Genomic DNA, 25,255 nt, shown 5'->3' with positions numbered 1-25,255 from the left:
ACCCACTTATTAACCTTTTATTTTCAGACAAGAGGAAAATCATTACTGATCACTGTAAAAACCCAATAATACTAAACACAATTAAGGCTTGGAATATAATGCGGCAAAATGAGGGTAATTCAAATAAAACATCCCCCTAGGCACCGATAGTGGGAGCATGGGGATTCCAACCGGGGTTTACAGATGCCACTTTTAAACTCTGGAGATCCAGGGGTATCTCATGTCTAGGGGACCTATTTAAAGATGGGGTCCTGATGTCTTTTGAACAGCTGCGTCAGAAATTCGGATTACCTAATGGAGACCTCTTTTGATACTTCCAAATTCGAGACTATATACAGAAGAAGACTACATTATTAGATAGTCTTTATAAATCAGATAGAGAATGTAGTGTCCTACGACCAGTGGGGGTATCTTCCGGCAGTACTATTTATCATTTACTACATGATGAAGTATCGGGAGATATGGATAATCTGCTTAAAACATGGGATCAGGATTTGGGACTAGAAATCGCTATAGAAACATGGAATGATATTTGGGAAAACACTAGAAGAATTACTATCTGTAACAGAACCCAGGCTATCCAGCTGAAGATACTTCATAGGGCCCATATAGCACCGGATCGATTGGCAAAATTTAAGGCAGAAACATCTCCAACGTGTCCCAAATGTAAAATAGAGGTGGGCACTCTTGTACATTGCCTATGGACCTGTCATAAGACCCGTAGATATTGGACTAAAGTAGCAAGTACCCTGACAGAAATTTTAGGAACAGAAATTAAAGTGGACCCTGTATCTCTCCTTTTGGGCTTTTCAAACTTTCCCTCCCTGGACATGTACGGGAAGAGACTATTTTCTATTCTCTCTATCTGTGCAAGGAAAAATATTTTGGTGAACTGGGTGGTTGAGGACTTGACTTTCAAATTGGTACAGATTAATTATGGAATGTATTCCCCTTGACTTCCTTACAAATATGGCAGCCCTTCTTGAATTACATAAATACAGATATTTCGGCTATCCTAACAAGGGCTTTTATTTAACTGAGATTACAAACCTGGCTGGTCCGGGGCCCCTCGGGAGAGGAATCCCACACGAATATGGGTTTTATTACATTTGATGTTAACACATTCCGAGCATGTAAGAGACTTAAATATACACTCTGGTTAGTTGTAGGTTAAATTAGTTTTGTTTTTTTTTTCTCCTTTTTCGGTATTTTTTCTTTTGTTAAATTTTGGCTATTGTATATTTGATTTAATTGTATATTAATGTTTGTATTTGAGAGTTTTGTTTATTTTTGTAAACTTGTAAAAATGTTAAATCTCTAATAAAAATATCTATTAAAAAAAATTATTAAGGAAGTCAGTAACACTTAAAGAAAAAAGGTCAGAAGTCACACACCAAGTTATAGTCCAACAGGTTTATCTGAAATCAAAAGTTTTCGGAGATAGGAACAGTGCTCCAAAAGCTTATGATTTCAAATAAACCTGTTGGACTATAACCCAGTGTCACGTGACTTCTGCCTTTGTCCTCCCCAGTCCAACACCAGCACCTCCACATCATTGCACTTAAAGGAGACAGAGGTGTGCCAGGAGACTTGCACATTATCTGAGAGTTTGGATGAAAGATTGCTATTTCAAATGCAGACCTTTGTGTTTAATGGTATCAAGAAGGGAATATCCACCTGACACAGCAGTGGAGAGTACCATGTGGGAGTTTGCACTCAAGTATCAAATTTTGGGAAATGCAAGTACGGATTTGGGAGGCAGCGTCACATTCAAGGACAGGAGGATAGCAAGCCTGAAGAAAGAGCACTATGTTACATGGACAAAGCAAATGAAAACGGTGCTTATGTTTGGAAGTAATAACAGACATTTTGAAATGGCTGAGGAAAACAAATTAAAAGATGAACCAAAACTTTGCAGGATTACACTAAGACTATATGCTATTAAAGTTAATCCAAGTCATTAAACCAAAATAACCAGCTATCAATTTCACTCCTAGATGGTTTAGTTCTAATTGTGAGATTATGCCCTCTGGTTCTGGGTTCTTCCAATGAAAGATTTCTACATATTTAATGTATCCAATTCCTTTCGTCATGTGATAAAACTATGATTCAATCACCTCTCTAAAGTTACAGGGCCTACAGGCTAGGTTTGCCAAGCAACCTCTCTCTTAAGGGTTCTGAGGGAAGGTCACTGATCCTGAAAATGTTAACTCTGATTTCTCTCTGCAGACACTGCCTGGCCTGCTGAGACTGTCCTGAAGAAGGGCTTATGCCCGAAACGTCGATTCTCCTGTTCCTTGGATGCTGCCTGACCTGCTGCGCTTTTCCAGCAACACATTTTCAGCTGCTGAGACTATCCATCAACCTGTTTTTGTTCCTGATTTCTAGCATCTGCAGTTCTTTCAATTTTTAACCTCTTTCTTAATTAACTTGTTAGGCCTTGGCATTTTCTGTTGTCCTCAACCCTGAAAAATCTATCTTTCCCAAGATTCAATGCCCAAAACTAAATAAATAGTGTTAATTGGTTACAATGGGCACATCTGGAAACTTTTTATTTTGCAACTTCTCTGTTCTGTAAAACACATAGAAGGCATTAATTGAGTTAGGAACAGCGTTCATTTTTTTCTAATAATGGTACAAATTCACAGTTTGGCAAGTGCAAGTAAAATACCAATACAAGATTAGTTATCTGGATATCAGAAGTCTAGAAAATATATGGAGCCTCAGGTATGCAATTCGAAAGAAACCACAGTGCAACAGGCAATGTTCAAGAGACATATCGTCTCTTTTGCAAATGAAGCTAAATATACAAGTTTCATTAGGGGAAGTGAAAAAATAGAAAACAGAGTATGAAAGAGAGACTGGTAAGCAATATAAAACAGAATGTCAAGCTTTCATCAGGCAGATCAAAAGGATAGAAAACATAAAAGCAGGACTAAGCATAGACCAAAAAGGTGACTTACAGGAGGAGACATGGCTGAAGTATCGAAATAAATACTTTGCACATGCCGTTCCAAGAAAGAAAGTGCTGTTCAAACTATGGCGGACTAGCAAGTCAAACACTTGAAAGGATTAAGATTGATCAGGAGGAGCTATTGGATTGGCTTGCCTGGACTCAAAAGTGGATAACACACCAGGTCAAGGGATGATGCACTCAAATATAGATTACATTAGATTCCCTACAGAGTGGAAACAGGCCCTTCGGCCCAACAAGTCCACACCGACCCTCCAAAGACCAACCCACCCCCCTCTGATAATGCACCTAACACTATGGGCAATTTAACATGGCCAATTCACCTGACCCGCACATCTTTGGACTGTGGGAGGAAACCCGAGCGCCCAGAGGAAACCCACACAGACACAGGGAGAATGTGCAAACTCCCCACAGACAGCTGCCCAAGGCTGGAATTGAACCTGGAACCCTGGTACTGAGGCAGCAGTGCTAACCACTGAGCCACTGTACTGCCCACTGACAGAAATGAGAGTGGAAATGTGCAGAAGCATTGACAGTGATTATTCAGTCTTCCTTAGATTCAGAGGTGATGCAAGAGAAGTGGAGAATTGCAAATATTACACCTTTGCCCGAAAAAGTTTAATGATGGGTTCAGCAATTAGAGGTCGATCAGTTTATTTTCAGTGAAAGGGAAGTTTCTAGAAACAATAAATCAAGCCAGAAGTAACAGTCACCTGGCCAAATATGTTAAAGAAAATCTAGCACAGATTTTCTTTTAAAATGGGGAAAATCTGTTCCAAGTAATTTGGAGCTTCTTTGATGAGGTAAGAGAGAGAGGGTTGATGAGGATAACAGTGTTGATGTAGTGCACAGGAACTTTGTTAATGTATTTGACATGAGTAAGGTTATAGCCTCTGGAATAAAACAGACAGTAACGGCATTGATAGGAAATTAGCCGAGTGACTGGAAATGGAGAGTAGTGGCTAATGGATTTTTTTCAGGCTGGAGAAAGATTTGTCGTGGAGCTTCCAGAAGTCAGCAGTGACCTTGTTTTCCTTTATATATATTAAGGCCCTTGGTGTACAGGGCCCCATTTTAATGCTTGTGGACAAGACAAAATTTGAAAGCATTGTGAACTCTTATGAGGGTAGAACTTCAAAGAGGCACAGATCAGTTGGTGGAATGGACAAATAGACGGCAAGTTCAATACAGAGACAACATAAAAGAAAATAATTTTAAAGTAGATGCAGGAGCTGAGACTGGATGTATATTTACTCTTAGTCATTGAAGATGGCAGGTCAGTTTATTAACAGAGGCATAGAATACATCAACAAAGAAGTTGTGTTGAACTTATACAAAATGCTAGTTTGGTCTCAGCAGGAGTACTGCATCTAATTGGGCACCGTATTTTAAGAAGGATGTGAAGGCATTGGAGAGAATGCAGAAAATAGTCACGTGAACGGCTCCAGGGCTGAGGTTCTCCAGTTAGGAAGATAGATTGGAGAACTTGGAGCTGGTTTATTTGGAAAGAAGCAAGCCAAGGGGAAGTCTTATGGAGGTGTTCAAAATCATAATGGATCTAGTACCTCATGGAGGAAAGAGAGAAATTGTTCCCGTTTGTGAAAGGATTGAAAACAAGATGGCGCTGATTTCAAGTATTTGGTAAAATGGTAAAAAGCAAAATATGAATAATACCTTTTTACATAGCAAGTGGTTAAGCTTTGGAATGGGCCTGTTGTGGAGGCAGGTTCAAAGTATTCAAAAGATGGTTAGACAAAAAAAAAGGAAGAGCGTATAGGATTATAAACTAAAAATGGGGAATGGCGCTAAAGGACGGCTCATTTGGAGAGCCAATGCAGACTGTACTGTTAAGCTATAAAATACTTAATGAAACAAGAAGAAATCATGTGGTTTAAGCTATATCTGGAATATATGCATATCGCTTAGATTTAAAATCTGGTCTAACACTGAGGACCAGGTGCATTGTTAGATCTTTTTGGACCATTTGAACAAGATGGCTAAGTCCTGTAAATCCTGGATAAAGACTCAGTTCACTTATAAAGAACTTCTCATACTACTTAGCACAAGCAAACCATTCTGCTGTATTCATGTTTACATTCCTCCCTCAGCTACAGCCAAATAGTTTAACTTATGAAGTTTGGGGAGTGTGCTAAATACCATCTTGCATTTGCTTTTTATACAAGTCACTGCACTTTAAAGTAATTAATTACAAGCAAAGTATTTGGAGACCTTGCCAAGATGGAAGTAGGTCTCATATAAATGGAAATTATCCACTACAATTGTCATCAAGATCAGAAACAACAAAAAGGAGGATATAGTTTGAGGTGATCTGCAGATTAAAGTAGAGGACCTTAAACCCAAAGGATCACAGTTCCTTTACCAAATAACCTTGAACTCCCAAGATGCCAGAGGCCAGTGCACAATCTGGGCTTTGTGGGATATTGTCAACTGAACTGGTCTCCAATAGCAGGACAGTGACAAACTGGCTAGTAGAGACTGATCTGAAAATGTGTTGCTGGAAAAGCGCAGCAGGTCAGGCAGCATCCAAGGAGCAGGAGAATCGACATTTTGGGCATAAGCCCTTCTTCAGGAATGAGGGGAGTGTGCCCAGCAGGCTAAGATAAAAGGTAGGGAGGAGGGACTTGGGGGAGGGGCGTTGGAAATGCGGTAGGTGTTAGGAGGTCAAGGTGAGGGTGATAGGCCGGAGTGGGGTGGGGGCGGAGAGGTCAGGAAGAAGATTGCAGGTTAGGAAGGCGGTGCTGAGTTCGAGGGATTTGACTGAGACAAGGTGGGGGGAGGGGAAATGAGGAAACTGGAGAAATCTGAGTTCATCCCTTGTGGTTGGAGGATTCCTAGGCGAAAGATGAGGCACCCTTCCTCCAACCGTCGTGTTGCTATGGTCTGGCGATGGAGGAGTCCAAGGACCAGCATGTCCTTGGTGTAGTGGGAGGGGGAGTTGAAGTGTTGAGCCACGGGGTGGTTGGGTTGGTTGGTCCGGGTGTCCCAGAGGTGTTCTCTGAAACATTCCGCAAGTAGGCGGCCTGTCTCCCCAATATAGAGGAGGCCACATCAGGTGCAGCGGATGCAGTAAATGATGTGTGTGGAGGTGCAGGTGAATTTGTGGCGGATATGGAAGGATCCCTTGGGGCCTTGGAGGGAAGTAAGGGGGGAGGTGTGGGTGCAAGTTTTGCATCTCTTGCGGTTGCAGGGGAAGGTGCCGGAGTGGAAGTTGGGTTGGTGGGGGGTGTGGACCTGACGAGGGAGTCACGGAGGGAGTGGTCTTTTCGGAGGGATAGGGGAGGGAAATATATCCCTGGTGGTGGGGTCCGTTTGGAGGTGGCGGAAATGACGGCGGATGATGCGCTGTACATGGAGGTTGGTGGGGTGGTAGGTGAGGACCAGTGGGGTTCTGTCCTGGTGGTGGTTGGAGTGGTGGGGCTCAAGGGCGGAGGAGCGGGAAGTGGAAGAGATGCGGTGGAGGGCATCGTCGAACACGTCTGGGGGGAAATTGCGGTCCTTGAAGAAGGCGACCATCTGGGTTGTACGGATTTGGAACTGGTCCTCCTGGGAGCAGATGCGGCGGAGACAGAGGAATTGGGAATATGGGATGGCGTTTTTACAGGGGGCAGGGAGGGAGGAGGTGTAGTCCAGGTAGCTGTGGGAGTCGGTCGGTTTATAGTAAATGGATGATGTGTGTGGAGGTGCAGGTGAAGATGATGTGTGTGGAGGTGCAGGTGAAGATGATGTGTGTGGAGGTGCAGGTGAAGATGATGTGGGTCCACTGCACCCGATGTGGCCTCCTCTATATTGGGGAGACAGGCCGCCTACTTGCGGAATGTTTCAGAAAACACCTCTGGGACATCCGGACCAACTAACCCAACCACCCCATGGCTCAACACTTCACCTCCCCCTCCCACTCCACCAAGGACATGCAGGTCCTTGGACTCCTCCATCGCCAGACCATAGCAACATGACGGTTGGAGGAAGAGCGCCTCATCTTCTGCCTAGGAACCCTCCAACCACAAGGGATGAACTCAGATTTCTCCAGTTTCCTCATTTCCCCTCCCCCCACCTTGTCTCAGTCAAATCCCTCGAACTCAGCACCGCCTTCCTAACCTACAATCTTCTTCCTGACCTCTCCGCCCCCACCCCACTCCGGCCTATCACCCTCACCTTGACCTCCTTCCACCTATCGCATTTCCAACGCCCCTCCCCCAAGTCCCTCCTCCCTACCTTTTATCTTAGCCTGCTGGACACACTTTCCTCATTCCTGAAGAAGGGCTTATGCCCGAAACATCGATTCTCCTGTTCCTTGGATGCTGCCTGACCTGCTGCGCTTTTCCAGCAACACATTTTCAGCTCTGATCTCCAGCATCTGCAGTCCTTACTTTCTCCTCCTAATAGAGACTGATGGCTGGTTGACAGCTTTCAAATGTTGTCTTTACACATATCATGCAGCAAAACTCTAAACACCAAAATGATGACAAAATAAACGGATATAGTTTGGGTTCATGCATATCCAAAATTGGTATTAATAAAGAGAATACTTACCCAGTCCTTTCATTGCTTTTCTAAGCACCTCAGCATCATGATTTGCATCAAAATTTGGATAGTCCTTAATGGTTCCCCTTGTAGTCTAGACAGCAAAAGGAATTAGTTACTTTCTCTTAATATGTAGAAGGCTTTGGTTTTATAAAAATTATAAATTCAAAGCTACAAACACAGCCCCTTTTTGTTCTTTGCCTCTAACAACCAGCTTTAAAGTAATACACGCTACAAAGTTTAGGACTGCAGCTGAGTTATTTCCAGATTGATTTTTCAGTGTACACCTTAACAGTACTGGACAGACGCATAACTTCACCCAACTGAAATGCACTCCCTTAGTTCTATAAAAGACAACCTTTTCAGATATATGATTCATATTTAGTACAGGGCAAACGGCTTAATCTTTGTGGTGGTGAATTTTGGCTAAGTTTGCATAGTTCCATTAAAGCTTGTGCCAGCACGCCAAACCCTGCTCCCCCAACAACCACCTTTTAAACACACCAAACAAATTAGACATTGTAGCTAATCTGTCCCTCATGTCAATGCTCTTGGCGATTCTGACCAGCCACAACAAAAGAACAATCCTCGTATATTTTGCAAATTTATTGCCAACAGATTAGCACAAAAATATAAATGTTTAAAAATTCATTCATGGATGCGGCCATCGTTGGTTAGATCAGCATTTATTGACCATCTCCAATTTCCCTCAAGGTGGTGCTACTAAGAATAGTGATAAGCTTGAAGAGGAGAGAAACAGACTGCTGAAGTATTCGACAAATTATAAATTAAATTTAATACACAGGAAAAAGGTGAAGTGATCCATTTTGGCAGGAAGAATGAGGAGAAGTAACACAATATAAAAGATAAAATTTTAACAGAAGCAGAGGAGCTGGAGGATAAATGCACATCAACCATTAAAAGGTGGCAGGACAGGTTGAGAATGCAGTTAATAAAATGCACAAAAAGCTGGGATTTGGAGTCTGATAAAACACTGGTTCAGCCCAACGTTTTGTTTGCTTTTCACTGGAGTAATAAACCTGCCTCACCAGTTGTAATAAAACAAAGGATTGTGGATACTAGAAATCTGAAAACAAAACAGAAATTGCGAAAAACTCAGTAGGTCAGGCTGCATCTGTGGAGAGAAAGCAGAGCTACCATTGAGTCCATTGACCCTCGGTAAAAGTGGCATTTATGCTAAAGATAAGGGAGGTGAAAAATAATGGATGTCTGGTGGTGGAAGGAATGGTGGCTTATAAACCTTTGGATGTGGATGCTGATGGGCGGAAAGTGAGGACCAGAGACCCTATCAGTATTGGAGGAAGGCAGTTAAGGGGTGAGGGCAGATGTGCGGGAAACGGTCCAATAGGGGTTAAGGGCTGTGTCAGCTACGGTGGTAGGGTATCCTTGGTCGAGGAAAAAGTTGGAAAGGATCGAGGCCACCCCCCACCGTGGAAGGTGACATCATCAGAACAGATGTGACAGAGTTAGAGAAACTGGGAGAATGGAATGGAATCTTTACTTCATTCAGGGGGTGAGAATGTACAGTCCAGGTAATAGAGGGCCTGGATTTGTAGTGAATATCGGTGGCTAGCTTATCCTCAGAAATGGAAACACAGAGATGTCGAGGAGGGGAGGGAAACAGTCAGAGACGGATCAGGTGAAGAGGAAAACTGGGAGGTAAAATTGATAAACATTTTTCAATTCCAAGAGAGGGATGCATCTATGTCATTGAAGTACTGGAGAAAGATTTCCAGCATGCGCAATTCCTTATTTTAGTGTTTAACGCACCAATTGTTCTGATTTGTGTACGTGTAACTTTATAAACTTTGGCCTGGAGCAGTGCGTTCAACTCTGGGCACACTGTAGAAAGAGGACGCCGAAAAGATTCTTGAGAATGGTTCTTGCAATGAGGGAGTTCAGCTACTAGTTAATTAAGGAGGTTGAGAGAGTTTGATGGAGGTTCAAAATTATAGGCCATCTGGACAAAGACGACAGGTGTAAACTTATTATTACTACTGACTGCTGTTATTACTGTTGTTCTTCACCAACATGTCATGTTACCAAAATTTCATTTGAAGTGGGAAGCCAGAGTTTTGGGAATCCTTTAAAAAACCCAGCAGAGGATAACTAAAAAAAAAACAATAAAGGATGAGAAGATAAAATATGAGAGTAAGATAGCTAATAAAAGATATAGCAAGAATGTTTTTAGATATCGAAATGGTAAGACAGAGGGAAGTGTGGGCATTGGACTGTAAAATAAGAGGCTGGAGAAGTTGCAATGGGGAAGAAAGAAATGGTGGAGGAGCTGAATAGGCACTTAGCGTCAGTCTTCATGATGGAATACACTAGCAGCATAGCAGAATGTCAAACTATTCAGGGGCACAGGTCAGTGTAGTGGCCATCATTGAGGAAACGATGCTGGGGAAGGTTTGAAGGTGAGTACGTCACCTGGACCAGATGGCCTACACCCTATAGTTCTGAAGGAGGTAATTGAGGAGATTGTGCAGGCATTGTTGGTGACTTTTCAGGAATCACTGCAGTTAGGGAGGGTGCCTGAGGACTGAAAAATAGCTAACGTAACATCCCTGTTTAAAAAGGAGGGAGGGAGGCAGAAGACAGGAGATTATAGGCCAGTTAGTCTGCCAGTGCTGTTGGTAAGGTTTGAGAGTCCAATTATTAAGGATGAGATTGTGAAGTGTGATAAAACAAGGATGGGGTCAGCATGCCTTCATCAAGGGGAGGTCATGCCTGACAAATTTGTTAGAATTCTTTGAGGAGTTAATTGATGGAGAGCCAGTAGATGGGTGCAAAACCATCTAGGACAAAACAGCCCACTTTTTTAGGACCACATCCACAAGCATTCACTCCCGCCACCACCAACACTCAGCAGCAGCGGTGAGTACTATCTACAAAAGTCACCAATGACAGCACATTCCAAACCTATTTGGATATCCTGAAGGCTTTTGACAAGGTGCTGCACTGGGGGGGGGGGCTGTGAAATAAGATTTTAAAAAAGCCCATGGTGTTCAGGGCAAACAACGGGCATGGATAGAGGATTGGCTGACTGGCAGAAAGGATTGAAGGAGTCATTTTCAGGACGGCAGCTGGTGATGAGTGAAGTTCTGCAGTGGTCAGTGTCAGGGCCAAATTATTTGTGCTATAATGATCTGGACCAAGGAATTGAGGACAATGGTTGTCAAATTTGCAGGTGACACAAAGATAGGTGGAGGAATAGGTCTTGTTGAGGAAGTGGGGAGGTTGTAGAAAGACTTGGACAGGCTGGAGAATAAGCAAAGAAGTGGCAGAGTTTTTTTTAAATCATTTGTGGAACATTGACATCACTGGCTGGTCAGCATTTATTGCCTGTCCCTAGTTGCCCGTCAGAAAGTGGTGGTGAGCTGCCTTCCTGAACTGCTGCAATCCATGTGGTGTAGATTGACCCACAATGCCTTAGGGAGGGAATTCCAGAATTTTGGCCCAGCTGTGAAGGAACGCTGATATATTTCCAAGTCAGGATGGGCAGGGTTTTGGGGAAGATCTTGCAGTGGGGATGGTCCCATGTATCTACTGCCCTTGTCCTTCTAGATGGAAGGTTTGGAATGTGCTGTCATTGGTGACTTTTGTAGATAGTACTCACTGCTGTGGATGTGGTCCTAAAAAAGTGGGCTGTTTTGTCCTAGATGGTTTTGCACCCATCCAGGCAAGTGGGCAGTATTCCATCATACTCCTGCCTTAGGCCTTGAAGATGTTGGACAGGCTTTATTAGTCAGGAGGTGAAAGTCACTTGCCACAGTATTCTAGCCTCTGGTTTGCTCTTGTAGCCACTGTGTTAATATGGCAAGTCCAGTTGAGCTTCTGGACAACAGTAACCTCCCAGGATGTTGATAATGGGGAGTTCTGAATATCAAGGAGTGGTGGTTTGATTGGCTCTTATTGGAGATGGTCATTGCCTGGCATTTGTATAGCATACATGTTACTTGCCACTTACCAGCCCAAGGCTGGATATTGTCCAGATCTTGTTACATCTGAATATGAACCGTTTCAGCATCCGAATTGTTGCAAATGGTACTGAACACTGCAATGATCAGTAAACATCCCCACTTCTGACCCATTACGGAGGGAAGGTCATTTATGAAGCAACTGAAGATGGTTGGGGCCTTAGGACACTACCACAAAAAGCCCCTGCAGAGATATCCTGGAGCTGGAGTATATGTCAGGGTCGAAAAGCATGGCGTTGGAAAAGCACAGCAAGTCAGGCAGTATCAAAGGAGGACAGTCGCCTCTCCTGCTCCTTGGATGCTGTACTTTTCCAACGCCACACCTTCTGACTCTGACTCTCTAGCATCTGCAGTCCTCACTTTCTCTGGAATATAAATGTGGGGAAGTGTGAAGTTATGCACTTTGGTCGGAAAAACAGAGGCAGAGACTATTTTCTAAATGGAGAAAAGCTTCGGAAACCTGAAGCACAAAAAAGGCCTTCAGCCTCCGAGTTCAGGATTATCTTAAGGTTAACAATGCAGATTCAGTTGGCAGTTAGGAAGACACATACAATGTTAGCATTCATTTTGAGGAGGCTAGAATACAAGAGCAGGGATGCACTGCTGAGGCCGTATAAAGCTCTGGTCAGACCATATTGAAAGCATTGACCTATTTTGGGCCCCCAATTGAAGGAAGAACTTGCTAGCATTGGGGAGGTGGGGGGGGGGGGGGGATCCAGAGGAAGTTTACAGTAATGATCCCAGGGATGAAAGGCTTGTTGCACTCTGAAGTCCTGACGGTATTTCAAAAGATGGTGGGGTGGGTAATCTTGAAACTTACAGAATACTGAGAGGCATGCAAAGACTGAACATGGAAATGATGTTTCCATTGGTAGGACAGACTAGCGCCCAAGGCCACAGCCTCAGAGTGAAGGGACAACCCTTTAGAACTCAGATGAGGAGTAATTTCTTCAGCCAGAGGGTGATGAATCTCTGCAACCCATTGAGGCCAAGTCATTGAGTATATTTAGGACATATATTAAATGATTCTCTTATCAATCGAGAACCGAAGGCTCCTGGGGAGAAGGTAAGAGAACGAGAGACATATCAGACATGACTGAATGGCAATCGACTTGCTGAATAGCCTAATTATACTCCTTTGTTTTATGACCTTATGGGATAATTCCATTCAAAGGCGGACTTGAATCAACCTCCCATTCTTCTAGAATGCAAAACATGCAAGTTAGAACATAGAACATTCCAGCGCAGTACAGGCCCTTGATGTTGCGCCGACCTGTGGAACCAATCTGAAGCCCATCTAACCTACACTACTTCATTTTCATCCATATGTTTATTCAATGACCATTTAATGCCCTTAAAGTTGGCAAGTCTACTACTATTGCAGGCAGTGTGTTCCACGCCTACTGCTCTGAGTAAAGAAACTACCTCTGACATCTGTCTTATATCAATCACCCCTCAATTTAAAGCTATGTCCCCTTATGCTAGCCATCTCCATTCGAGGATAAAGGCTCTCACTGTCCACCCTATCTAACTTTCTGATTGTCTTACACATCTCAATTAAGTCACCTCTCAACCTTGTTCTCTCTCACAAAAAATAGCCTCAAGTCCCTCAGCCTTTCCTCATAAGGCATTCCCTCCATACCAGGCAACATTCTGGTAAATCTCCTCTGAACTCTTTCTAAAGCTTCCACATCCTTCCTATAATACAGTAACTGCATGCAAAACTCCAAGTGTGGCTGCATCAGAGTTTTGTACAGTTTTCAGCATGACGTCGTGGCTCTGAAGCTCAATCCCACTACCAATTAAAACTAACACACCGTTTGCCTTCTTAACAACCCTATCAACTTGGGTGGCAACTTTCAGGGATCTACGCACATGGATTTCTTTCAAGATCTTCCTAGTTTAACAGCAAGCTACTTAAAAGTGCAATTCTATGCGGAGGATCTTCATGGCTCAACATGATCTTTCACACTCAGTTCAGTATTTAGTTCTTTCTTACTTTCTAAATTAGCAACTGCAAAATTCAGAGAATGACTCTCACTAATGCTATATCGGATAACTCAGATTACTCATGTCGCTGTCATCTTACCAACACACCCAGTAAGACTGTAGCAAGTCTGGCAAAGTAGTCAGTAATTTATGATAAAGCTGTTAATGCGATCAAAACATATTTAATGCTGCTTAAAATCAACAAGCTTCAAGAGTACACAAAGAGAGGAAGTCGTGTGGCTTTCAATATTTAGGTACACGAAGACCAGATAATTCATTCCAGATATCAGCAATATTATAAAAGATGCCAGTGTTTGGGTTTAGGTTGTAGCTAACTCTAGAACGAGCACTTGAAGTAAGATAATCTGAATCCAACTCATTTCAAACAGAATAAGGTTTTAAGCAGTCATTTGGTAGTACAGAACTTGAACATTTCAGTGTAGCAATAAGACAGTTCAACGCACAGCTAAGTTTTTTATAACATAGTGGTGAAAAAAGACAAAACTGCCAGTTTTCATTTCCAAATGTTTTGATAATGAGACACAGATTGGTTTTAATAGAAACATGTACATTCATGTTGTTGCCATGGGATCCCCAATTAGATTCCATGAGAAACACACCTTCAGTGGAATTGCAGCCACCTTTGGATCTTTTGCCACTTCCAAAATGTTGGTGGCATATTTGGTTGAATGCGTAGCTGAATATAAGAATTTCCTTACATATCTTAATGGATTTCACCTCCTGCTTAAATTCACATTTAAACTGGAACAGTCAAATGAGTTACCTTTCTTCAATGTTCTCATTGCGAGTTGGACAGGGGATTTTCTATTACAGTGTACCCTCACTGGTCAGTACACACATTGGGATTCCTACTATTTCTCATGATGCCAGAAAGATCTTATCAGAAACATTACAACTAGGGCCTGAGCCATGTGCTCCCTGCAAACATGATGCTGAAGTAATGCACATCAAAAACTTAACAAGGCCACCCTGATCTGATCATTTCTTTCTATATATCACACAAACTCCTGAAAGGTCCTAAAGTTGGTCACTCTTGATCCTGAAACCTTGGTTCCAACTCAAAATAGGAGAATTCGTCTCTGCCACATCTGCTCCCAGGAGGACCAGTTCCAATACCGAACAACCCAGATGGCCTCCTTCTTCAAAGACCACAATTTCCCCCCCCAGACATGATCGACAATGCCCTCCACCGCATCTCCTCCACTTCCCACTCCTCCAATCGCCAACAGGACAGAACCCCACTGGTCCCCACCTACCACCCCACCTACCTCCATATACATCATATCATCCGTCATCATTTCCGCCACCTCCAAACGGACCCCACCACCAGGGATATATTTCCCTCCCCTCCCCTATCAGCGTTCCAAAAAGACCACTCCCTCCGTGACTCCCTCGTCAGGTCCACACCCCCCACCAACCCAAGCTCCACTCCCAGCACCTTCCCCTGCAACCACAAGAAATGCAAAACTTGCACCCACACCTCCCCCCAAGGCCCCAAAGGATCCTTCCATATCCTCCACAAATTCACCTGCACCTCCACACACATCATTTACTGCATCCGCTGCACCCTATGTGGCCTCCTCTATATTGGGGAGACAGGCCGCCTACTTGCGGAACGTTTCAGAGAACACCTCTGGGACACCCAGACCAACCAACCCAACCACCCCGTGGCTCAACACTTCAACTCCCCCTCCCACTCCACCAAGGACATGCTGGTCCTTGGACTCCTCCATCGCCAGACCATAGCAACACGACGGCTGGAGGAAGAGCGCCTCATCTTCCGCTTAGGAACCCTCCAACCACAAGGGATGAACTCAGATTTCTCCAGTTTCCTCATTTCCCCTCCCCCCACCCTCGAACTCAGCACCACTTTCCTAACCTGCAATCTTCTTCCTGACCTCTCCGCCCCCACCCGCACTCCGGCCTATCACCCTCACCTCAACCTCCTTCCACCTATCGCATTTCCAACGCCCCTCCCCCAAGTCCCTCCTCCCTACCTTTTACCTTAGCCTGCTGGACACACTCCCCTCATTCCTGAAGAAGGGCTCATGCGATTCTCCTGCTCCTTGGATGCTGCCTGACCTGCTGCGCTTTTCCAGCAACACATTTTCAGCTCCAACTCAAATTACACTGGAAAGGCAAGGTATCTCAAAGATTTCAGCAGCTGTGCCATCATGCTACTAAGCAGTTGCAACAAGTGTGGGGTCTACCACAAACAGGAAGCTTCTGTCAAGCCACAAAGATATTCTGCTTACCAGACAAATGAGTGAATGTCAGTGCCAGTGTGATGTCACAAATGTGCACAGTATGTCCCAAAGACTGGCGCATTTTATCAAACAACATCACCCTTCAGCTGTGAGCAACAAGCAAAGTATGGGCCATATCCAAACAGCCTAAACATCTGCAACTCACAAGGCAGTGCGCAACTTTTGAGAAGATCGTACAGTTGAACATCATCTGCTGGATAATACTAAGTGTGCTAACATTTACAGTGACAACCAATTTAGGATCATCAATCAGACTCAGCAGTGGTGCCCCTGAAATGTACCGAAAGCTGCTAGACTCATCTTTTCAGACAGAAAGAGAATGTGTTTACTCACTGGCTCTGATTCAGTTCGAAAAACAGCTTTTTGTGTATTTTATTTGTTGCCTCAGGCAATACTCTGACCAGAGTCAACCTGTCTGGTTTATAAACTTAGACAAAGCTTAGCTGCTCACGATCAAAATCATTAATTGGCACATTCTCCACTACAACACCTTTACAAATCAGAATCCACTTGCTGAAAAACCAGCACTCCTTCATGCCATACAAATGCTGGTTTTTCTCTTAACTTCGTATTCTTGCAAACGGTTGTGATGAATGCAAGAAAAAAAAGCTTTGACAAAATGTCTTTTTTTTTCAGCAACACTCAAGGTTTTAATTCTTGTGTCTAAACAGAACCTACATTTGGCATGGTAAGCAGCCCATACAATCAACAGATCTGCTGCTGGGAAGGGGAAAGAGATTATAACTCAGGGCAAAAAGATTCGAGAGGGGCGGATTCCACTTGTTCCTATGAATGAATACACACATGACCTCAAAGAACAATGGAGCATTGGGCTTTTACATTTGTTCAGAGAGACAGAAAGAGCACAATAACAGAGGTGAACAAGGATGTAGAATTATTATTAGTTAATTATTATTAGTGGAATTAACAACTCAACTGAAAAGTACTGTACATGGCTAGTATCTTCTGTAGTTTCCTGTCCAAACACCATACCTTGTTGATCAGAAGCACTAATCAGGATATTGCTCCGTTACAGACATACAGTCATAGAGGTGTGCAGCACAGAAACACACCCTTCCGTCCAACTCGTCCACGCTGACCAGGTATCCCAAACAAATCTAAACCCATTGGCCAGCATTTGCCCCATATCCATCTAAGCTCTTCCTACTCATAAACCCATCCAAATGTTTTTTAAATGTTGTAATTGTACCAGCCTCCATTATTTCCTCTGGCAGCTCATTCCATACGCATACCACCCTCTGTGTGAAACATTTGCTCCTCCGGTCCCTTTTAAATCTTTCCGCTCTCACCTTTAACCTATGCCCTCTAGTTTTGAACTCCCCTACCCCAGGGAAAAAAAATCCTTCGCTATTCACTTCATCCATGCTCCTCAAGATTTTATAAACTTCTATAAAGTCAGCCCTCAGCTTCTGACATTCCAGCCTATTCAGCCTCTCCCTGTAACTCAAACCCTCCAACCCTGGCAACATCCTTGTAAATCTTTTCTGAATCCTTTCAAGTTCAACAACATCTTTCTGATAGGAAGGAGACCAGAATTGCATGCAATATTCCAAAAGTGGTCTAATCAATGTCCTGTATAGCTGCAACATGACCTCTCAACACCTATATTCAATCCACTGACCAATAATGGAAAGCATACCAAATGACTTCTTCACTATCCTATCTACCTGCAACTCCATTTTCAATGAGCTATGAACCTGCACTCCAAGGTTTCTTAGTTCAGCAACACTCCCGGACCATTAAGTGTACAAGCCCTGCCCTGATCTGCCTTACCTAAATTCAACACTCACGTTTATCTACATTAAATTCCATTTGCCACTCCATCAGATCAAGGTTCCATTTTACTCCGAGGTAACCTTCCTGACTGTCCACTACACCACCAATTTTGGTGTCATGTGCTAACTTACTAGTTATACTCCTGTATTCACATCCAAATCATTTATAGAAGTGACAAAAAGCAGTGGACCCAGCATCTATCTTTATGGCACACCACTGGTCACAGGCCTCCAGTCTGCAAAACAACTCTCCATCATCATCCTCTGTCTATTACCTTCAAACCAAATGATATAAATTAATTGATTTACAGCCAAGGTTTATAGAGTACATCTCTACATGATTTAGATTATTTGTTGTCCAATCCTCTGACTCTTTTTAATTCAAATAATAGAATAGTTAATTCAATTTGAAGAAGCAAACACGATTCAACTTAATTTAATGTACTTTAAATTCTGAAAAAGCTAGAAAGCTAATCTGATATTTTCAGGAAGTGTGTAAAAAAGCTGACTGAGATCAATAAGAATATTAAATGTACTTTTATTTATGCTCAGTAATCTACTTTGAAATCCCAATTCTGTCCAGCTTCCTACATTACGTGAAATTCATTAACTCCTGGACAAATACAGTAATACTTTTTCAACATAGTAACATGTTGTAGTTGTGACAAGTCTCTGTCGGTGAGCCTGGCATTAATTTGTAAATAACTGAGTTTTGCAAATTAAGTACAGTCAAATTAAATGTAATTATGCACAGAATCTCAGTGCAGGTACTGAGGAGAAAGATAGAAACAGGGCAGAAAAAGAAATCCAGATATAGATGGTATCCTCTCTCTGGAGCCCGATAATTTGGGGTATCTTGGCTATAACCAGAATAAATTGGACAATTCAATCCATTCATTCATTTAATTCCTCTTTTGTGATCAACAACAGAATATAGGTTGAAGAACATTTGGTGTTTGATTTCATTAGTTCGATTACTGTCACATGTACCGAGGTAATGTGCAAAGTGTTGTCTTATGTGCTTTACAGGCAGATTCATACTGTACAAGTGCATCAGAGTAACAGAACAGAGTGCAAGATACAGGTTACAGCTGCCGAGATGGTGCAGAGAGAGCGAGATCAACAGTAACATTTAAGAGGTCCATTCAGAAGTCTGAAAATTGCAGGGTAGAAGCTGTTCCTGAATCTTTCCAAACGTGCATTCAAACTTTTATCTTCTGACAGATGGAAGAGAGTCTAACTTGGGTGGGAGGAGTCTTTCGTTATGAAGAAGTCAATGGATGGGAGACTGGTTTGTGTGATGGACTGAGCTGTGTTCACGACTCTCTGTAGTTTCTTTCAGACTTGGGAATAGCAGTGGCCATACCACGCTGATGCGTCCAGTTAGGATGCTTTCTACGGTGCATCTATAAAAATTTGTAAGTGTCTTTATGGACATGCTGTGTTTCCTTAGCTATAGTGTCAATGTGGGTGGGGGACCAGGGCAGATTGTTGGTGACTGTGACTCCCAAGGACTTGACGATCTCCACCTCAGCGCCTTTGATGCAGATTGGGGGCATGTCCTCCACTCTGCTTCCTTAAGTCAATGACCAGCTCCTTCATTTTGCTGGTGTTGATGGAGAGATTGTCATCTTTGCACCATGCTGTTAAGCACTCAATCTCCTTCCTATATTCCATCTCATTGTTGAAATCTAAACTAAATGGCGGTGTCATCAGCAAACTTGTGTATAAGTAGTATTGTACAGGGCTGAGTACACAGCTTTGCGGGGCACCAGTGTTAAGAATTGTCTCTCATAAATATGGCTCCATGATTAACCATCACTTTAAACAAACTGCAAAAATTAAACATACGATCTCTCACACCAATTTCTATTCATGAATCTGACTTGCTCAGTATTATCATCTACTGGGATCATAACAATATACACTTTACTTATACAAGTGATTGATGATTGGGGCAAAATCACTAATGGTAGACAACATCACGTGCTTCTTTTTAAAAAATTGTAGCTACGAAATTAGATGCGTGCATTACAATATGAACTGTAGTCCATATTTAAATTCATTGAAATAGGAGCATAGTTATTATTAAACAAAATGTTACTAGAAAATAGAATGACTGGCCTGAATATCATTGTTACAGTGACTTGAAGATTTACCAAACTGATAAAAACCACAAATATTCGCATCCAACCTCCACTTACTGCCGCCCATCCCACAGTCTCTGAGCTCCACAGAACATCAGTTCCTACTTTCACTTCCAGATCTACTCTCGGTTGGTCATTTCCACTAAGGATGGCAATACAACTGCTCTCAGCACTTGAGGCTTCTAGAAGGGAAAACATCAAATCTGCTCCTGACTACTTCCCAGTGGCTTCTTCTAGATTGGATCTGCTCATGTAGAAATTGAGTTTGGCTTCTATACTATCTTGTATAAGCTTTTAAATCAAATATATGAGGGATAGGCTCTTTGGAGAATTACTGGACTGTTGCCAGACCAATTTGCATCTAGCATCTTCGAGAGAAAAAAGGTGCCAGTAGAATAGTTTTTAAAAATTATAGCCCCTTTTGAGGTGAGAAAAGTGGATGGAACGTGGGATGAGTGGAGATCCGCACCATGTTTTCAGTGAGAGGCTCAAGCTGTTTTCACTCCACTGTAGCCAGCAGCAAGGATGTCAGATGCAGGTGAGAGAACAGGAGCCAAATATCAGGAAGCAGTTGGAACCATCCTTTTAGTCAGGAAGGAGGGATACACAAGTTGAGAAAGCACGAGGACACTCTTGCACCCACTTTAGCTGCTGGTTTATGTCAGCATCTAACTAAGTTAGGGTCCTAAAGTGCCAATGATTATAAAAGTCCCCCCTGCCCATATCTGGCTGAGCCAGGAACTCAAACCAAAATCCCCAGTATTGATAAAGGCTGCATAGTTCCAATATGGCAAGCCCAGTTAAACTGGCAGTTCATCAATCAGCTTCAAAGGAGGTTAAACGCTGGAGAAAATAAGTGGATTTCTGTTTAGAATGTCACAAATATCCCTTGACTCTGCAAATGTAGTATTCTTTGACCTGCTACTGTATTGACAAGTAAAGCTCTGGCTCAAATATTAGGGATGACCTAAATTTATGATCTATATTTTACTAATTCACAACTTAATAAAAGCAAGAAAAATTATACCTCAAATCCTTGCTTTGGAGGGACTACACTGAACAGCAGAGGAGATTTGGGGCCAATAGCCAAGCTGCTAGATGAACCAGTTTACAGCTGCCACACACCAACTGACACTTGGTCCGACTTAGTCTGTAAGCTGCTCTGGTAAAACATCAGGCACAACGCTCAGCTGAATAAAAAATGTGGCACCAGTTAAGTGAAATCAGTAATCGCAGTAAAACAAAACCTCAAAAGAAATGAATTCCAGAGTTTTTTTTTTAAAAAGCAAACTGTAACAGCCCCACCCTCACGGGACCACAACCTCCCAGCACAGGCTGCATCCACTCTGTATCCGAGCCAAGCTGATCAAAGTGGTTTCGGGTTCGGTCTCCAGGCAGGGCTGATCTGGAATTGCAATATTTTAACCAGCTTTAATTCAACCAACTAAAGTGGAAAACAGGACAGGAATCCATCTTCGTTGGACCAGATTCCAGCAGTTTTTGTTTTGTGCTCCTTTGTCCATTAAACGTTCCTCTAATACTCACCAAACACTTCCATCATTAGAAAGTCAGACCGTGGTAAGTTAACAGTTGGCAAAATGTAAAGCTGGTTTGGGAAAAACAGCGAAGCAAAAAATGAACACCAAAAAAAATTCTATTCCGGGAATTCTAGAAGCGCGCATCCTATCGGGATTCAAGTTTTCTTGAACTTTTTCAGACATTTGGAACTAATTCAACAAATTCCCCATTTCAGCTCAATATTAGCTGGGGGGGGAAATAGGGTCTCAAGACCACACGTATTCAGTTTCGTATTATCAACATAACTTATAGTTTCCTACGTAAAAAGTACAGTTAAAGTTATGCCTTGACATGGCCAGTAAACGAACAGCAGCTTTTTCATTCAACTTGTTGTAAATATTGGACCTACCTTCCCTTTCGATGCCATTTTCCAGTCTAATCAAAACAAAAAATAAAATTAGTGAAGCAATCACAAGAGCGTCTGGAATAAAAACACGTCGACAAAATGTAACTTCAAAGTTTCATCTTGGTCATGATTTACTTTTTAAAATCCAAATATATAACCCAATTCTAATCAAGACAATTTTACATCTGTTCTGTGAAACTGAGCAAAGCAGAGACATTCTGTACTTTTCCTCCTATTACCAATTCCACCCCCCCACACCGACGTTTCGTTTTTGAAAAAATATTAGGTATAGTAACAATGAAGGCATACTGTTTAGCCGAGCTTCTTCGGGGTTTGTGAGGCAAAAGCACAGCTCAATATCAAAAACCACTACAAGTGTGAGCTCATACTTTCCAAGTCGTACAACCCCACCCTGCCTGAGGAAACAGTGTAAGATGAAGAGCTCAGAATGCTGGGAATTGTAGTTCTATTCGATGAAAGATTTGACAACCTTTTCCTGGAGCTCCTCATTTTCCACTTGTGAACTCTGCAGGCTCCTGGGCTTGATATCGAGTTCAGCAATTTCAGGGCTTGAGACCATGTCCTTATTCTCACCCCCACACACCAAGCCGTGTCATCACAAGGACTGCTGTCACACATAAGAGGCAGTGAGGTCTGCAGATCAGAGTTGAGAGTGTGTTGCTGGAAAAGCACAGCAAGTCAGGCAGCCTGCTCCTCGGATGCTGCCTGACCTGCTGTGCTTTTCCAGCAACACACTCTCAACAACTGCTATCACACACAGCCTATTGTCAGCTGCTAATAGCCCCCATTCATTCCCCAACTGAATTTTAACCACTCCTTTGTCTGTCTAAATTTTTCTCTCTCTTTAGACTCTATCTATATCTATTGTTTACTCCTCCATCCTCCCCCCCCACCATCTTCTGTATAGATATCAACCCTTTCTTAGCAATTATCAGTTCTAAAGGAAGGTCACCAGACCCAAAACGTTAACTCTGATTTCTCTCCCTAGATGCTGCCAGACCTGAGTTTTTCCAGCAATTTCTGTTTTTGTCTTTGTGCCCTCCTCATCATCATAGACATGCAATCCCTTTACACATCCACCCACCCCCACCCCCATCATCAGAATGGTCTCAGGGCTCTCTGCTTCTTCCTGGGAAAAAGGCCTATATCATCCCCATCTACCAACACTGTCCTCTGCCTGCCCATCCTTGTCCTCACTTTGAACAACTACTTCTTTCACTCCTGCCACTTCCTTCAAATCAAAGGCTGGGCCGTAACTACATGCATGGGAAGTTATTCCTGTCTCTTTGTGGGGTACGTAGAGCATTCCTTGTTCCAGTCCAACTCTGGTCTCCCCCCACAACTCTTGGCATGGTGGCTCAGTAGTTAGCACTGCTGCCTCACAGCGCCAGGGATGTGAGTTTGATTCTAGCCTCACAACTGTCTATGTGGAGTTTGCACATTCTCCCTGTGTTGTGTGGGTTTCCTCCGGGTACTCCTGTTTCCTCCCACAATACAAAGATGTGCAGGTTTGGTGAATCAGCCATGCTAAATTGTCCATAGTGTTCAGGGATGTGTAGGTTAGGTGCATTAGCCAGGTGTAAATGTAGAGTAATAGGGTAGGGGAATGGGTGGGTTATTCTTCGGAGGGTCGGTGTGGACTTGTTGGGCCTAATGGACTGTTCCCACACATAGGCATTCTATGATTCTCTGAACTCTTCCTCCATACATTGATGACGTTATTGGTTCTGCTTCGCTTTCTCGTTCAGAATTAGAAAAATTCATCAATAGTGCTTCTAATTTCCATCCTGTTCTCACCGTCACCTGACTCTTCCTTCCTCAATATTTGGTTCCATTTCTGAGGATAGGCTGGCCACCAATGTCCACTACAAGACTCCCGACTCCCAACACCATGGTTGGCAGTGCCTTTAGCCATGTCCGACCCTCTTCCCCATTTCTGCCTTCACCCCCCCCCCTCTTCCCTCCCACAATGCCAATAAGGCCTCCCTTGGTCTTCATTTTCCACTCCATCAGCATTTGCATCCAAAAGATCAGAGGCTGCTCGTTCCCGCCACTTCCTGCAGGATGCAAACTCCCCTCCCTTGTCAGCATTCCACAGGCACCATTTCATCCAGGACCCCCGGCCCACTCCTCCTCCACTCCAAAAACCTCCCCGCACTACCTTCCCAAGCAACTGTAGAAGGTGTAACAGTTTCCCATTTATTTCCTTCCTTCTCATTATGCAAGGCCCCAAGACACATCTTCCAAGTGAAGCAACAATTTACCTGCACTTCACTCAATCTAGTCTGCTCATTGCTGCTCACAATGTGGTCTCCTCTACATTGGGGAGATGAAGTGCAGACTGGGTGACCACCTTGGGAACACCTATGTTCTGTCCATGGAAAGAACCCCAAGCTTCCAATTGCCTGCCCCTTCAACACACCATCATGTTCCCTGGCAACATCTCTGTCTCAGGCTTACTGCAGTGCTCCAGGCAAGGGTCAGCGCAGGCTTGGAAGAACAGCATCTAATTTTCCACTGGGGACCCTGCAGCCTTCAGGACCTGATATCATATTAAATAATTTTAGATCCTGAACACCTTCTTCCATATCATTTACCCGCTCCAGGTCCTGTTATGCCATGGATTGCTTTGCAGCACAGCCAACCCATTTTCACCCACTCATTGTCTCCATTATCAGCTTTTCTTCTTCCCTGTTTACTATCAACCAACGTTTGTCTAGCTGACTTTCTTTCTGTCCGTCTCCACCTGTCCGCTCACTCCTTCTTCACCCCACCCCACCCTCTGCCCACTAGTCTTAGAATAAACTTTACCTTTTCCTAGCTGCTATCAGTCCTGAAGAAGAAACACTGGACTCAAAACATGAACTCTGCTTGAGATGCTTCTCGACCTGCTGAGTTTCTCTAACAATTTCTCTTTTTGTTTCAGATTGTCAGCATTTGCAGTTTTTTGTTTAATTATATAAATACAATGCTGCTAGTCTTTCCATTATCAGAACATTTGTTTATCTGACTTTCTAATCCACCATCCAAACTGTTAACAAAACTGTTTCTGGAAGCACAGCCTTAATCTTGTCATGCTAATTGGTCTATCTGCCTATTACAACCACTGTCTCCAACCATTCAAACAAATTCTGAACAGGTCAATAATTTACCTTCAATTCCATGTAGTCCAACTTTATCTAACAGTGCTCTGAAAAGGGACTTCATCAAATGCCTTCTAGAAATACATAAAAAATGATATCTATAAATAATCCCCTGACTACTACTTGAATTTAAAAATACATTCGGTCTCTCATCAAGAAGGGAGGAGACAGAAAGTAGGAAACTATAGGACAATTTGCCCAACATTTGTCATTGGGAAAATACTAACGATCATTATTAAGGAAGAATGGCAGTACCTTGCGAAAAGCTTACCACAGTTAAAGAGACAACATGGTTTGTGAAATTGTAATCATGTATGACCAATTAATCTGTGTTCACAATAGAGAAGAAATCAAGGGAGTGGACTGTGATATATTGAGCAAATTATAATTGAGATGAAGGAGAAGTTAGTGCTTTAGTGAGCTTAAAGTT

At 43.0% G+C, this 25,255-nt stretch overlaps 1 protein-coding gene across 1 annotated transcript in view; it reads right to left on the bottom strand.

The window, feature by feature from the left end:
- anxa5b (annexin A5b) overlaps positions 1 to 22,067 on the bottom strand; it is a 68,345-nt gene extending 46,278 nt beyond the window's left edge. The window contains exons 1-3 of the mRNA XM_043674025.2: positions 21,971 to 22,067; positions 21,665 to 21,690; positions 7,526 to 7,610 (exon numbers count right to left, since the gene is read on the bottom strand). Of these exons, the coding sequence (XP_043529960.2) occupies positions 7,526 to 7,610; positions 21,665 to 21,682 (103 nt within the window). The 5' untranslated portion in view covers positions 21,683 to 21,690; positions 21,971 to 22,067. The remainder of the gene's footprint in view (positions 1 to 7,525; positions 7,611 to 21,664; positions 21,691 to 21,970) is intronic.
- Between the last annotated feature and the right edge of the window lie 3,188 nt (positions 22,068 to 25,255).

Source organism: Chiloscyllium plagiosum, unplaced genomic scaffold, assembly GCF_037043375.1.
Source record: "Chiloscyllium plagiosum isolate Xiang-an unplaced genomic scaffold, Cpla_swu_hap1 HiC_scaffold_36, whole genome shotgun sequence".
Taxonomy (NCBI): Eukaryota; Metazoa; Chordata; class Chondrichthyes; order Orectolobiformes; family Hemiscylliidae; genus Chiloscyllium; species Chiloscyllium plagiosum.
This window is presented reverse-complemented; position numbering and strand designations above follow the sequence as displayed.